The sequence below is a fragment of the Halichoerus grypus genome, chromosome 10 (genome assembly GCF_964656455.1).
Source record: "Halichoerus grypus chromosome 10, mHalGry1.hap1.1, whole genome shotgun sequence".
NCBI classification, from domain to species: domain Eukaryota; kingdom Metazoa; phylum Chordata; class Mammalia; order Carnivora; family Phocidae; genus Halichoerus; species Halichoerus grypus.
Window position 1 is genome coordinate 86966243 of NC_135721.1, and position 17162 is coordinate 86983404.

General features: G+C 40.5%; 1 protein-coding gene across 50 annotated transcripts in view; it reads right to left on the reverse strand.

The window, feature by feature from the left end:
• The window catches only part of MAP4K4 (mitogen-activated protein kinase kinase kinase kinase 4), a 191025-nt gene that overhangs the window by 41158 nt on the left and 132705 nt on the right, over positions 1-17162 (reverse strand). For all 50 annotated transcript variants that reach the window (XM_078056775.1, XM_078056766.1, XM_078056742.1 and 47 more), the window contains exons 10-12: positions 15785-15960; positions 13358-13430; positions 11700-11910 (exon numbers count right to left, since the gene is read on the reverse strand). In XM_078056775.1, coding sequence (XP_077912901.1) covers positions 11700-11910; positions 13358-13430; positions 15785-15960 — 460 coding nt within the window. The remainder of the gene's footprint in view (positions 1-11699; positions 11911-13357; positions 13431-15784; positions 15961-17162) is intronic.

Below are 17162 nucleotides of genomic sequence, written 5' to 3' on the forward strand. Positions count from 1 at the left end.
GAGCCCCAGGTTGCTACTGAGTACCTGAAATGTGACTAGCACAACTGAGGAACTTAGTTCTCAATTTTATTTCAATGAAGTTAATTTAAGTTTAAATAGCCACATGTGGCTAGTGGCTACTATGTTGGACCACAAAGCACTGAAGAATACACAGCTACTGAATTTCTTAAGACACAAGAAGCTGATATTATTACCACAAACTTTGGTAATAATATCAAATACTGAGATTATTAAGTAAGAACGTTTGGGATAAAGCTATTGGAGATACTAGATGCAAATATATATAATGGGTATAAAAGTAGGTATTTATTATAGTTTCAGTATTCCTTCTGGGTCCCCCCCTACCCCCAGCCCCACCACAAGCATTCATTCTGAAGGCAGACATTTAAAATGATTTCCTGAGAAATGTACAGAAATGTCTTATGTGTGGAACCCCTGGATAGAGAGGATTACTTGGTACCTGGCCTCTCTCGGCTGAGTACCACATCACCACTACTCTCAATATAGTCCCGAATCAGCTTTTGGCTCACCTTCCTCTCTTATTCCATACATTTCACTGGTTTTTTTCCCCCACACTGTCTGCTCTTAGAATTCAATGCACAAAAATGCACCAGTTCCCATGGGTGGGGGTGGGGGGTCATAAAAAGAACTGAGTTCCCGTCTGTTTAGAAATTACAACTTAAACGGCCAAGGCATCTTTATTAAATTCAAACACCTACACTGCCCCGTACAATGCACTCGTTGCCTGTCATTTGCTGGCTTAATGCCTTTGTACTTTTTTTTAAATCCTGAAAAAAGAGAAAAAGAGGACCCTATTCAAAATCAAATCTAGGAAGGACAACAGAGAGCAACCGCCTACGTGCCAAAGAACTCAGGATCGAGGGCTTTTTGTACCGAGGTCTTTCTCTACTGCCATGATGAGGCTTGCGTTCAGGGCACCAGGCCCGAGCACTGCCCTGCACCCCTGGGAGGTCTTTCTTTTTTAAAACCAGCTACCAGAAAATAAACAAAACCACTTCCCCCAGCCCCAGGACTTCATGAGCAATGTAACACAGAAACTTGAGGTAAGAAATATGAGAATCTCATTCAAGCAGTGTTACTATAGCCTTTCTACTTCAAAGCAAATTAAGTTAGATCTTTTATTTTCTATCTTTTGCCTTTTCTATACAGGAGCAAAAAGAAGTGAGTGGCTTTTACCAGTACATCGCTTATAACAAATATACAGTAGCTAACACAACCATTTTTCTAATGCTGGTCATAAAAATCATTATGTTTTGCCAATTGGGAAACCGGTTTCTTTGCTTTAAATAGAAATTATTTAATTCCTTCAGGTATTCCTAGCTTCAGAACTTCTCTGTTGAATATAAAGACATTCAAAATAAAACAAAAAGCCCCCATTATAATAAACCTAAAACACGAAGAATCTCTCATTCAATCAGTTTGAAAGCTTAAAATGGTATGTTTTCCTTGAAGAGGTGAACATGGAAGTTCTGTGGAAGCTTCCATCCTGAGGAGTGACAGTGGTTTCATGTACCCTATGATTTTTACAGAGAGACTCAGCACTGCTTAGTTCTGAGAACAATCATAGGCAAGGCTGGCAATAATCAGGACACTTTCAGGTATAATTTATAAAACAGAAATGACTTGCTAGAATACACTGGGTTTAGCAAACAAGTGGCAGGCCAGGCAAGAAGGGCCCCACCTCTGGATGAAAGAAAGAACCCACAATTACAACAAAGCTGGACAGAAAGCTACCTAATAAGGTATGTACATAATTTTCTTCCAAGTTAGTCAGACAAAAGGAAAACAGGAGAATGAAGAAAAGGGAAACAAAAAGAAAGGAAAGCAATGTCTACACCCTTAAAATTCCCCTTTAGCTTCTGAGAATTAGGTTCCAAGTAATCAGATTAATAGGAACAGGTCAGAGGAGGCAAAGAACTTTATACACAGACACCGAATTTTACAACTTTTAGACAACAAAGAAGCCAAAATGGGTTAGAGGGGTCCTTTGAGAAGTTGTAGTCCACCACGGAATCCTAGAAAGAGAAGTGAAATGACTCAAGGAACAGGGGTTGTGGTCCTGATTCTGCTTCCCTGGTTTCCTGCTTCCCTGGATTCTGCTTCCCCACTTGTCAGAACAGAGGTATGTGAGGTAGGGGTGGGAGGGAGGCAGTCTATGTCAGCAATCATCATGGTGTGGAGTTTGCAATGGGTGTTTTTTTTTTTTTTTTTTAAGTCAACAGTTGGTGTCTATGGTGTGAAAAAAATTTTTACAGAGCTCATAAGCAATGAACTGTAAGAGAATCATTCCTCTTCAAAAGATCTGGACTTTACCCTTCCCTGCCCACCACACCACCCTGGGGAGTGCCCAGACACAGTGAGATTAAAAGAGAGAAGGAGAGAAGTGAAGAACTAAGATGGTAGGTCTCTACATCAGCAGTCTCTAAAAGTGAGCAAGACAATCAATGGAGGTCTAGGAAAAGAAAACACTGAACTTTTATTTATTTATATTTGTAGCTCACCCTTTTAAAATAGCTCTTTTTGCATGTTTTATAATATACACACTCAGTGAAAGGGTATATAAGGATATCTATCTCTATCAGATTTATGCCTTCAGTTTCTTTTACTGCTGGGATGGATGCATTGTTCTAAGAAATGCCGCATGACCACAGAGACACAGACCCACAACAGCCTTACAGATGTGCTTACTGCCATTTCCTTATATACCATGCAGACTACTAAACATTCTTTAATTTGTAGATATGATTTTGAAATGAAGGTCCCCACTTAAACCCATGGTATCACAGTAACAGAAAGAAAAGCCACAGGCTGCACTTGCTTTTTCCTCTCTTATTATCAAAAAAATTTTTTCTTTAATTTGAAAGAAAGCCATCCGCATCTCTGCTGATGCTTTGGCTATTATGAGCAAGGACTCCTCCAGAGAGCCAGGAGGGAAACAACTTCAGTGGGAGTCCTGGATGTTGCCATGCTGAGGTCTGGGAGAAACGACCGTGAGAGAGCCCGGGGGGGGGGGGGGGGGGGGGGGCGCTGGGCAGAGCGGAAAAAAAGAATCTCAAAGAGGCTCCACGCTGACTCGGGGCTCGATCTCACAAGCCTGAGATCACAACCTGAGCCGAAATCCAGAGTCAGATGCTTAACTGACTGAGCAACCCAGGCGCACCTTATGTTTTAATTTTTTAATTCAAGTACTAAGTACTTTAAAAAGTCAAGAAGAATATAAGGCTTATATCAAAAATAAGGTGTCCCATTTCTCCTCACCCCCAATTCTTACTACCAAGGTATAACCACTTTCAATGCTTTTAGCTTTACCCATGGTTATTTACAACCTGATTTTTAAATAACGTTTATAAGACCTGATTTTTAAATAACGTTTATAAGAGCTATTTAAAAATTTTTTTCCACTGTAGATACCATCTATTGATTTCTCCTAAAGAATATCCATCATACAGCACCATCCTGTGCTCCCAATCTAGTCCTGTAACAATTTCTGGTTAAATGAAAACCATATTCAAGGCAAACTTGAGTTTTCCAGGAAGCTATTAATTGCCTTATTTTTTTTGTTGTTGTCATCTGTTTCACTGGCTTTCTATGGGTGCACCACAAAATCATCTGTCAAGTCTTATACCCCCACAGACCTCTTTCCAATATGGTCAAAGTCAATCAGGTATTCTTTCCTTCGTCTTAGAGATTACTCTCACAGCACTCTCTTCCCCTCTGCCAACCAGCACTGCTTGCTCTTCAGGCATCCTGTACTCGTCCACAAACTTACTAGGAGCCCTTCTCAACTCTCTCCTGTACAGGATCCCATTTCCTAGAGCCCTTGTCACCTTCTTCTTCATTTGTGGGAACACATCCTCCAGTAGCTTCTTGAGGAGGAGTGAAGACAAGGCCAAAGGCTTTAGGGACTTTGCAGGCCAGGGCACAGAATTTTTACCCTCACAATGTACATATAATTTTGGCTGAGGGAAGTAATTTTCCTTCAGATTTCCACAAGTATGGCCATGTCATTTTCTAGTTTCTGACGGTGTTCCTGGAGAATCTCAGACCATTCAGATGCCTGATACTTAGTGTAAGACCCACGCACACCCCTCTACCTGGCTCCCCCCACCGTGGCTTTCAGGGATCCTCTTTTCATCCCAGACATTCTTAATGTCAAGATGATGTATGTGCGTTTTTATGGGTCTTTTTGTTCATTGTGCTGGGTACTCAGTACATCTTTCAGTCCAGAAATTTCTATTTCTTAGTTCTGAAAACTTTCCTTGAATTATTTTCATAGTTCTCCCTATAGTATTTCCTGGACCATCTAATTAAATGGAAGTTAAAGCCCCTGGATTGATTTTGTTTCTCCTCTGTTCCCCATAAACTTAACCCCCTCCCCCCCCCCCCACACACACACCTACTTTTTGGGAGTTTTAGTTTATAAAAAACTTTTCAAAAATTCTTATTTTCTGAACATTCTTATTTCATGAATATATGTTCTTCTCATTCTAAGGATATTAAGATTCTGTGCATGTGTATATGTGTGAAATATTTACTCTGTTCCCTACACTGTCTACTTCCCTCAAGGTCCTTCTTCCATTTGTCCTAGAATCTTTCATATTAAAGATTTTTCTCAGTGCCCACAATCTTGGCTGCCAACTCACATGTAAGACAGTAAAAAGCCACCTAAGGGCTGTGGAGAGCACTTGGTAACTATTAAACTTTAGAGCAAGGTGATGTGAGGCAGTATGGTCATTTCATTGGTGCCTTATGTCCCTTGGGCCAGTCGGTATCTCCACAGAGGAATCTCTGCAATATTCTAAGCATCCTCCCAATCTCCTGCCTGGATTGAGCAGCAGGTGTAGGAAAAGAAGGTGGCATCTGTAATAAGTGTGGTTGCCAGCACTATGGGAGCTAAGGTGAGAGTGCTTGCAGTACCCCTCTCTCCATATACTCAGTTGTGCCGGAGTTCTCTGTTCTGATGCTCTGCTGTTCACTTTTTCTAGGAAGTCTGTATCTGCTCCAGCCGAGGAGAAGGAACACAGCAGCCTGGCTGCCTGGGGTTGGAGAATCTAACTGTCCACATACACATGCTTTCCGCCTCACCTGTTGCCTCTCATTTTTGACTCTCTTCCAGAATTTGCAGTACTAGCCTTCTTACAGTCTTCACTCTTCCATGCACTATCTAATTTCCACAACTTGGTTTCCTTCCTTGTTTTCGTTTGTCCTTGTTGTTTATACCATTTTTGTTTGTTCTGTCACTTTACCAGGATTTCTCAATGGAAGTGAGATAAGCATCATGTTGTTTTTGTTCAACTGTTTTCCAAAGTCAATATAATTGTTATTATGTAATAATTTAATTTAATTAACACAATTAAAATTATCAGAAGTTTAATTCAAAATGCACACCATAAAATAACAGTAAGCAAACATCTTACAAACAAGAACAGGCTACAATTGATGTTCTTACTTGTCAAATGAAAACCTCCAAAAGGCTTTTTCTTCTGTTCCCTATGAAAGTACCATACTCTTGGTTACAAGATCAACACACCAAAAAAGACCATAAACTCCTTGAGAGTAGGAATCATGTTTCACTCATCTTTTTCACTCTGTCATAGATATCATAGTAAACACTTTTCTGAGTTGAATCTAACTCTCACACTGAACATATGGCATCCAAGACAAAACTGCTGTCTTGGATGCCATTTAGCATTTAGAGTAATAAAAGACTAAAGAATCCATTCGTATCTCTATGTCCTAACAAGATCCAATCAAATCCTAAAGCCATCTTTTTGAGATCACTTGTTGAGTACATAAAGCCTTAAACAATAATGATTACATTTGGATAGTGCCTCATACTTTTTACAACACATGTTTCATGCCTCAGGATATTCTATAAGGTCCACTAAAGTACTTTAAGGTGTCTCTGGAACTCAAATTAGAGATCTCAAGCCCCAAAGTCCATTTAAGAATGGGCATAAACTTCAAGAACAAGTCCCTTCTTTCCAGAGATGCATCTAGGACTACAAATGACCAATTCATCCATTTGAGAAATATTAAGCACCATGATCAGTACACAAAGATAAACTAGACGGTCCTTCTCCTTCAAGTCTCATAAGCCATACACTTTAAAAAAATCCACAAGACAATGTAGAAAGTGCTGAGTTTCCTAGGAATAGCCCACTAAGCAAGTTCTGGTTTGCAAACCAACTGGTTGACAAGACTGAGGCTAAAGTAAAAAAACAACGCAATTACTGATTCCTCTTCCACATTATGCTTTAACATTTGAAACTGTAAACTGGACCCAGAGCAAGGTTTTAAACTATCAACCATAAAAACCACCTCACTCAGAACAGGCTTTCAATTTAAGGGAGGAAGGATGATTAAAACTAAAAGAAAGACCTTAGTAAATATATCTTAATAGATGATTAATGTGAAAAGTTGGCCTCTTGCAATAGAACCTCAAAAGAAGGTAGCCAAAAATAAAACACATATGCCGTCAACCATCAACTAAGTAACATCAATTCATACTGGATTAACCTTATGCCTGTGATTTCAAGTAACAAAACCTAGGAGACTCTAACAGACATGCCTTTTCAGGCTTTCCCCACTAGGAATGATTAACATGATATAATCCTGTGAAGCATTTGCAAACTGATGTCATCATTATTTTCTTAAATCACTCTTTGAAAATAAAATCAAACAAACTGAAAAACTGCATGATGCTGTATAGTGACTTCCAAATCTCTCAAACTGTAAAGAGATTTCCTATTCCTTAAATTTTCCCAAGCATGCCTAAGAAGTATGTACTTTTCCAGCTATGCTTTAATTAGGCTCCCTTTCTAGTTTGGTATTTAAAAGTAATGCTTTCATCTCACAATTCCAAAAACTTTTCTAAATAGGTCACACTGATTAATAGTGAGGTCCATTTAAACACACTCCACTGGACTTACTGGCTTTAGCAGAAACTGACTTTAATAAACCAGTCTGTTCTTCACATTCAGCTACCTCCACACACTTTCTGAGGTCATGTTACTTACTGCACAGATATACCACCAATCATTGAGGTTTATTTGTACAAGTTCTGATGAAGCCTTAGTAGAAAAACTATTTGCTTCTCCCCAAAGACAATTCTTCCCCATCTTCAGGCAACAAGCAACATTTGCTGAATTAAGCTAACTCTTACAAAATTTAGCTGTAAATATAACCAAACACTAGACTAGGATGTCAAAAGAACACCTGAGAACTTTTATGGAGTTCTGAAAGACAAGACAGCTACCCCCTGCAAAAAACCCGGAGCTGCCAACTTGACAGAAAGCAAGGCCTGGGCTGTAGGTGCACTTGCATGCCCCAATGCATGTATCACAGGTTGAACTGTAAAAAAAGGTAGCACTGTGCTAGTGTGTACTCTTGTTGTGAGATAGTCATGATCTGCCACACAAAGGCCTTTGTGTAGGCAAAGAGGGGTGAGGAAATGGTTTCTCTTTCTTTATGATACATGAAGACCCTGTAGGGGTGAAGGAGTCCACAATGTCTTCCTTCCAAGATAGAGCCAACAAATACATTGGGCAGTTTATTGATTTTTTTCTTAGAAAGTTTGTTTTCCTCATGGTACAATTTAGCTTCAGTACAGATCTCATTTTTCTCTTGCTTTCCTTTGCTTTTAATTTCTTCCACTTCCACCCACCTCTCTAAAATTTCAGTTACTTTGGAACTGGTAGAAATGCTAGAAATGAATATAACCATGTGTCCTCTTGGTGCAATAAAAAGCAAAGAAACTGCTGGGGCTGACACTGACCCCCGACTTGAGGCAACCAAAATCACTGAGTGACAACTGCAACCCCAGGGCTAAAACAGTCTACGGAGCACAGGCACCAGGGTCATCTTCCCAAAGGGTAAGACTGGGAAGAGATAGGGAATTGGGGTTTTTTTTTTTCTTTAAAGGAAAGGATAAATTCTAACCTTAAATGGAAAGTTTGATTTTGACTCCTATATATACTAAAAAGATCATTTATACACCGTTAAAATAACCCAACCAGAAGGTGCTGTTGTTATGATGGCACCAAAGGCTTGCTCAAAACAAATCTTCCCTAAGAAATTGTCTTTTTTTGAAGTTTACTAAAGTAGCAAACAAACCACAAACATATCTTGCTTTTACTAATAATTTGGTAAGTTTCCATGAGATCAAAATGAAGAAGTATATAGACTAGACAAGAAACTTAGTTAAATATGTAACAGGTTCAAAAACATATCCAAGCATACCAACTAATGTAACAATCTTAACTTAGACCACTGATCTTTTGCTCTTAATATTTGTATTAAAAATAGACAAAGAATGAGAAAACATGCTAATCAAATATGTAGATGTCACGGGAGTAGGGAGAAATAGTTAATAGATATCAAATCAAGACTCAATGGAACAAGAGCACAAACCATTAGGATAAGATGACAATACAATTAAATATTCTTCATTTGTGCCGCACCCCCCCCCGCAAAAAGGGAAAGCATGGAATGGGAGAAAAAGCTGACCTGTGAAAAATTTTTACGGAAAAAAAAAATGAGCTAGAGGCAACATTCTATTTGAGGCAGAGGTATGATGATGCATCTAAATATGAAAGGTAATACAGTCATATTAACATTTTTGATTCAGGGGGTCATTACCACATGGGGTTCTGAATCTGGATGCAGTACTTCAGTAAGCGGAGAACACCCTGAGTGGGTCCTGATGAGAAAGCCTGGGGAGCAGACTCAACCACTTGAGGGGTTGTAAGGTCCAGGAAAGGACTGGACCGAAGCTGCCAGTGTGAACTTGGCTGCCTGAGCTCTGCATTCTCCCCCTTTCAGCCTGGGACCAACCAAAAGCAACAAGGAAAATGGAAAACAGAAACAGAAACCTCATTTCCAGCTAAACTGAGAGACAGCCTGAAAATATCTGCAAAGACTTCTAAGACCTCCAGTTCACACAGGAGCCGAGAGGGAAGTGGAGGAAGATAAAGAAGAGGGATCCCAGCAGCAGCGCATCTCAAGGAGCAAAGGAAAAGGGGAGTATACACACATACTGATTTCTTTTTTTAAAGATTTTATTTATTTATTTGTCAGAGAGAGAGAGAGCACAAACAGGAGGAGCGGTGGGCAGAGGGAGAAGCAGGCTCTCTGCTGAGCAAGGAGCCCGATGTGGGGCTCAATCCCAGGACCCTGGGATCACGACCTGAGCCGAAGGCAGCCACTTAACCTACTGGGCCACCTAACTGCCCCACACATACTGATTTCTTAAAGATGAAGGACCCATGAGGGGCAAAAGCACTCACCTGCAAAGAAAGGAAAATCTGTACTCAGTTTTCCTGCAACCGACTTTTGGGCCATTTCTTTTTGTCAGTCACTGACAAATATTTGGTATCTTTCATTTTTGGGGGGTTTTCGTTTGTTTGATTGTTTGTTTGTTTTAAGTAGACTCTAACCCTGGCATGGAGCCCAAGGTGGGGCTTGAACTCATGACCCTGAGATCAAGACCTGAGCTGAGATCAAGAGTTGGACACTTAATGGACCAAGCCACCCAGGCGCCCCTCTCCTTTCAGTTTTAATTGTCATTTATCTTATGACTTAGGCTGACCATCTCTATCTACTTTGTTAATAACAAAAGGAATCCCTATTCCCCAAACAGTTCTGATTGAAGCTTTAATGCCAATAAAGAGCTAAAAATGATTTATGGTTTAAATATTCCCAAATTACCTTCTGGGACCTAGAGTGTAGATAACACTTAATTACCCCAGGCTAGAAAAAAGGAGCTAGATCACCAAGAATCCAAATTAGTGGATTCTATTCATGCAAATGTTCCCTCTTTCATACCCAGCTCCATCTTTCCTGCTTAAGAGGTGCCAAGAGGTGACTCTGAGTTTGAACTTTTACTGAGAAGCTGAAATTAAAGGGCTAATTGAAGCAAGTAAAGTCCAAAGTTCTCATTTAGCAGACATCCTTAAACCTCTAGTCTTTGTTTTAACTAATAAACAAAATGGCTGTCAAACTTCAGTCTCTCTCCTCTAACCAATGCTGGCCTTCACTTTGCAATCCTCCTCCCTATAGAGCTGGATAATGGACATTTGTCTCACTACCACTTGGCCTGAAAGCAATTTCCATGGCATGTGTTACAAATGAGCTTGAGCTGAAGTTATAAACCACCAAACTAACCTGTATCGTGTCCTTAGGCAAAGTACAGCCCAGGGTTTAAATGGACAGTGGAGAATACTGCATAAAGTACTAGAAATAGCCGGAGCCTCAACACTCAAGCATTCTCACATACGAAGTTCAAATGGTCAACATGCAACTTCAATAAACCCTGGGCCACTCTGGGTTTCTGTTATGTTCAAAGAGCACTGAGAAGAGTCTTAAAAATACTACAAAAGAGTTTGCAAATAAACTGCAAAAAGGGTTACACAAACAGCAATGTTGTCCCTCCTACAGAGGAAGGTTATGTCCTATGTTTTCTTCCATAAGCCCGGGCTGAATATTTCCAGTCTCCTTAGTTAGAAAGGCACTGGTTTTCTAAACTAGGAACAAAGTATAAAGTTTTCAGATTGAGACTACAAAACACATAAAGATTCCCCCTAACCCCAAAATACTCTTAAATAATTTGGGTAATAAACCATGTGTTGTTATTTACATTAACCTCCACTGTTTAATATCAATACAGGGCTTTCTTGTTGTTTTGGGTTCTTTTTCTGCTGTAGGAAATATGAATCAAGGTGTATGAATTAAGTAGAAACAGAAACTACTATGAATGAGAAATCTGGAGCTGTGAAATACATAATAAAAGGAAAAAAAAATCAAAAGGTGTTTTTTGAGCCCCAAGTGAAATAGAGAGAAATGACGTTTCTATGAATTACAAACGAAAACGCTGTGGGTAACCAGAGCACCAATGTTAATAGTATTAATGAATTAAATGAGCAGGTAGTACAAAATGTATTTTCCCACTGTAGAATATAACTAATTCCACTACATTAACAACTAGATTACAGAAGAGCAGGTATATTATACCCAATGTAATTCTTTTCTCATCCCTTACTCTTTTTCTTAAAGATTTTATTTTTAAGTCATCTTTGTACCTAACATGGGGCTGGAACTCACAACCTGAGATTAAGAGTTGCAAGCTCCACTTGATTATGCCAGCCAGGTGCCCCTTTCATCCCTTACTCTTAAATGGAGCTACAGTTGAGGCATTCATTAAAAAAAAAAAACAAACTCCTAAGGTTAAGGCATTCTTAGAAAAAATGCTTTCCTGTGAAAAAGTCTGAAGTTTCAGAAAAATATGTACACATGAACTTGGACCCAGAGGCCAAGAGAAGAAAAGAAATCAGGTCAAGCCTGAGCTCGCCAACTTAAACCACAAACAGAAACACCCTTTGCAGAACCGGTATGATGCTATCTCTGGGCCCCTGCTGTTCTGCATCTAAGCACAATATGGTGATGAGTAACTGTGGGGCCGGTCCTTAAGTTTTTACAAGCAAGGAAAACATTTCGAAGACCACAAGGAATGTGAAGGCCTGCCAGTCCAAAAGCGTAAGCTCTCCCTCTGAAGTTACCTGAACAGGTAAGCCAGGGGAAAGGTATTATGTCAGGAGGCCACAGAAAACATCCCTTTGAGTGTCTGGCTACCAACGTGAATAAAGAAAGAGAAAACCAACTGGATGTTTCCCTTTTCCCACCTCTTCTAGCCGCCGCCTCTGTTCTTTCTGTTGCTCAATCCGTTTCTGCCTCTCTGCCAGCAGCTGTCTTTTATATTCTTCTTGCTCCCGGAGCTGTTGCTCCTGCAGTAACTGCTGTCTCCGAAGAGCCTCGGAACGTTCCTTGTTCTCCTGCTGCAGTCTCAAGAAATCCCTCCGAAGCGTCGACTCACCAGGCACGTTGACAATGGAGCTGGAGGAGGAGGACGCAGGGCTTTCAGGGATGCACACAGATCACTCTGCCCTCCAGGTGAGACCGGGGCCTCAGCCTGCTATTCTATTCATCCTCCTACTGAGTTCCTCCCTCTCTGAGGCTCAACTAATAAACCCATGGGAATAACTGTATCTACATTCAATAGTATTACATCTTTTATCCGTTTCACAAATATCTTCAACTCCATCCTGGATGTTTGCTTGGTAAGACATCTCTACTCAGGATTCTCACATCAACTCAAACTCTGTACAAGGAAAGGTGGAAATCCCCTTCTCCCACTTGATGAGTAGAAGTGGACCCACCTTCCTCTTTGACCACCTTACTTCCCACCAAGTCTTACCACGTATGCTCTCCCACTGCCTGTTTCCAGAGTAAGCAGCTGAGCCCAAGTGGGTCCCAAGAATGAGCCGCGGCACAGATAAACAGCATCACCGCTAGCTGGTCTCCCTGCTGAGAGCCATGGCTCCATTTCCGATACCCAGAAAAACATGGCAAATCAATCTCCTGAAACCACCTCATTCCTTGTATCATGCTCCTACCCAAGACAATTACACTGCTCACGAAATCAGTTCAAATTACTCCAAAATACTTAGTCTCAAATGGATTCAAATATTCTCCTATGTAAGAAGAAAAACATATGGAGTTTTAACAGTACATTTTCTTATCTCTTCATCTGCTCTCTTCAAACTCCCATTGCCTGGACATAGGGTCTCCACAGGTCTTTCAACATACCCTTCCAGGCTCTTTTTGTCCAATGAGTCAAGTTATGTGTAGCTGAAGGCATGAAGGACTGCCAGGCAAGACCATTACTAAAATTTTAAAACCCCCCATTCTCTGAATAATTAGTTACTCTAAGGTTCATACTACCAAACCTTCAACCTCCTGCTTCATTGTACCTTGGGAAGCCATAGACACCCAAAACATAGTCTGTAAGATGGATCAGGGCAGAATATACACAAGTAGAAGAACTGTATTGCTGATAACCATACTTGTGGGAAAAGCAAAATAAAACAAAACCAAAAAAACATTTTGGGAAAGACTGTAGTGTTTTTCAACGGAGGCCCGACTGGCCCCTGGGCAGGACAAGTCTTTGTGAACAGGACTCTTTTATACACGGCACAGCGCGTACCATCCACGCCTCCTAGAGCAGCAAGCACCAGCGGCAGGCTCCCCGTCCCCAGAACCAAACACAGCCCCACACGCTGCCAGATGACAGAGGGAGGGAAACAATGCAATCTTGGGGAAGCACCACTGGATGCGAGGATCCAGAGGGGGGAAATGTTTATAGGAATCTTTCAAAGGATGAAGAAAAGTGAAGATGTTAAGGCACTTTCAAGGTACTTGAAGATTTCTTGAAATCCTGGCATTGATATAAAACCACTTCTTCATAAGCAGGAAGCTGGACAGTGAGTGGCTTTATCATTACCTTGGCTCTCCCTCCTGTTCAGGCACTTCCTCCTCTTCTTCCTCACTCCCACTGTACTCATATTCAGTTTCATCTATAAAGAAAAGGGCAAGATAAACGGGACAGTTCACAAATCATGACACATGCATCTCCAATAGCATTACAGCAAAAAATAAACAATATGTCCTTTATGAAAATAATAACGTGTACAGAGAACCTGGAAGGAGAAGAAGTGTGACATCCAATTCCTAGAGTGAACAGTGGCATTCCCTGGGCTACCCTTACTCCGCATGAAGAGCGGATTCTACTGCATTCCAGACAGCTCCTTATGGGATGCACTGGGGAGGGGGTCCAGGGCTGTGAGAGGGGCTCTCAAGCTCTTGACACATAAGAAAAGTGGCCCCAAAGAGTCAGCAAATTCGCAAAGTCCCATTGATGCCAAAATGCAAAAGAAAGAGATTTAACAGCCTGAACCAAGGCAACTAGGAAACGTCATTTGGTTATTACTGGCACTCAGGGAACCACTTAGAGCCCAGCAGAAAGGTCTGCAGGCCTGACCACGGGTGAAGCGCAGGAAGCACTCAGAGCATAAAGACATGAAATCAAATGTTCCCACAAACTTACAAAGATGAAGCCGAGGAAAAACTGATGCAGAAACAATACAGCAAAAGGAGAGAAAAGTTGCTCTCCTCTCACCAGATAAAGCACAAATTTCAACATGAGCAACCTGTTTTCACTTCAACAGGTTTTATGCCATTTTCCCCAAAGTAACAGCCCATCTTATTGGACCCTGTACCTAATGTCAGTACCCAACTTTGAGGGAGCATTGCACTCCAGAGAGCAATCAAAACTAAAAAGGTTGAAGAGATTTACAAAACAAATCTATTCACAAAACACATTTCCAACTTTTTTCAGAGATACAGAATTTGAAAATCGGTGTCCTGGTTAAAAAAAACAAATCTGAGAACTTAAAATGGGGTTGCAGTCTATATCATATATAATTATACATAAATATTTCTACAAATTCATGAGTCTCTATATATGACATTAGTTCTTTTCATTGCTAGACAGTCAAAACTATGTAATTTTAAAGAACATTAAAATAGCCTATCTTCCAAAGGAAATTCCAACCTAAATAATCTTTGGACTCCTTTAAATAGTACTCTGTTATGTTTAAAATTTTGTACTATAAGTTCTTCCTTATTGACAAGGGGATGAGGGTATTTGAAAGGTAAATGAATGCCAAGGGGGAAAAAAGGCCACTGTGACTTGAAAACTAAAAAATGAAGATAAAGTGCTCCACTGTTCCCACCTGCAAATGTGCACGAGACTCCAGGCTGAGTAGCCAGTAAATGCCTGGCACACAGTAAATGTTCCAGGACTGTCAGCTATTATTAAGAAAATACATACTGTGAAAATGATCCAATCTACAAATAACCTTTTCCCAAGAAAAAGCTTTGTTTACAAACTTTAGTTCACTTGTTGTAACTGCATAGCTTAACGTACAAAGCTTAATTACGTTTATAACTGAATTTATCAGAGGGCCAAAAAGTTGTTGTGAGCATCACTGATGATTTAGCTCTAAAGACTGAAATGAACATGTAAAAAGCTCAAACAGACCTCCAAAGAGGACTGTGAACAACTCTTTTATTGCCTTGAACTTGCACTTTTTAGTTTTTTCTTTGACCTTGAAGTTTGAATGTCAAGAAAAATTCATTATCAAGATGCCAGGTATTCAAATGTCTTTCTGTAAAGTTATGGTAAGAATTCATAAATTCATAATTCTTTGATCACTGTGAGCTCGAGGCCTTAGGAAGGGCTGTGAAAACGGTGACGAAGCTTGACTGCACCTTGCTGGACAGAGGTAAACAGAGGGCACTCCAAGCAGGTGGACATAGAACATGTAAAGATATAAAACCAAGATACTGGGAACAGAAAGGAATGTTAAATAATTGGCATAAGGGCATGTTCGTGTTGTGCCGTAACGAGAGAAAAGTAGTCAGGTGACCACGCCACCTGCACAGAGTACAGCAATAAGAAACCCAGAGGGTTCTTGAGCAGGAGAGAAATGGGTGAACATACTGATGCGGATGTTCACAGCTGATGCTCAATAAACCTTGAGTGATGTATTCAGAACGCCCATAATGAAGTAAAAAGAGCAGCACAAAGACATGCTCCTGTGGGGGAACGAGAGAAACACCCCTCCGTGTTGACCAGCCACAGCGCTTTCTATCTGGTGTCCGCCTGGCGACACAACACGCAACTCCAGGCAGCTCGACCTGAGCCAGGCTGGACCTGAGGCTCATGACTGACCTGCAGAGCAGAGACAAGCTACTCCAGCACTGGCCAAGGGAGCACACACTCCTGGGTGGAAAAGGAGTAACCTATTCTAGTGGCAAAAACCTAAAATATTATTTTTTCAAGATGAAAATAAAAACAGGTCAATACCTTTCTCTCCTCTCTTCTTTCTGGTCCGGTCTATATGGTCCTTAAGCTGGATTCTAACTTGCCTTTCATTTGGCTGATCCCTTATAAAAGGATGTTTCAAAAGCTGCTCTGTGGAGGGTCGCTGCATGTAATTCTTCACCAGGCACCCTTCTATAAAACTAAAAAATTTCTTTGACCTATAAGAGGAAGTAAAAAAGATCATCAAATTTCCACTGCAAAGAGCAAGACTCCATAATATGAGTGAATTATTAGTCTGAAAACATACAAGAGCTTCAGAATTCACTGTGAACATTCTGCAAATGCACAGGAAAGTATTAGGACCTCGGGACCATGGTGGATAAGAAGCATCATTTAAGCATGGTTTAAGAGTTATGCCACATCATCGACAACAAATCACCAAAAGAGAGCTTTGAAGGAAGTCAGATTTAAACAAACTGGGTTTAAATGTAATGTTGCTTATTAATCATTGAATCACAGAGGTGGAGAAGGCAAGTGGGTAAAGGAAGGCTTTTGTGAAAATGAAGGCAGACAGAGGACAGCAGATGTCCGGAACCTGGAAGACAAGGATGGACATAGAGATAAGGAGTCGGTATATGACCAAATGCTGGGGCTCTTGAACCTGTTAATAAGACATTTCAATCAGTTTCCAACTGATTTATCTATCAATTCTCTATGCTTAATGTACAGAGGTAGAAATACGTAATAGTTCTGAGGAGGGCAAGGATTCTGTCACCTACATTTACCCTACCAGCTACAACTATTTTTGCCTGTTTCTCCATGCCTGGCTCATGATGACCCCCATCCCTGGTCTTGGCCAAGACACTCACCCATCCTATCTTTTGAGACTCAGGTAAGGCGTCGTCTCTTTAGGTAGGGCTTTCCTGGCAACACTCTACCCCTACATCCCCAAAGTTAGGAGCCTTTCCTCTAGGTTGTCTGCATTTAATAGACTGTACATGTCATGTTTATGTTTCTGTCTCCTCTGCTGAGGTACAGGTCAGGAATTGGTTCTGATTTTTCAATGTCGGCAATGCCCAACACTGAGCATGGGCAGACCACAAGAGGTATGTAATAAATTTTTGTTGAATGAATGAGTTGTTCAGTCTTTTAAAAATGTGATTTAGAAAATTAGTTCAGTTCTTTCCAATTACTTCACTGCTTTTAAGAATCATGTCTACTGTCTTGTATTTCCATTCAAACTTACCATTTTTTTCAATTCAACAAATATTTATATATCAACAATTTACATTTGTTTATGCTAGGCTCTGTAAGAAATACACATAGGAAATAAAGTGGAGGAAATCTATGTACAAACAACAGCAGATGTGTTATCAAACTGCCAGAGGAAGAAAGAAAAGAACTACTGCTACAGGAGGTT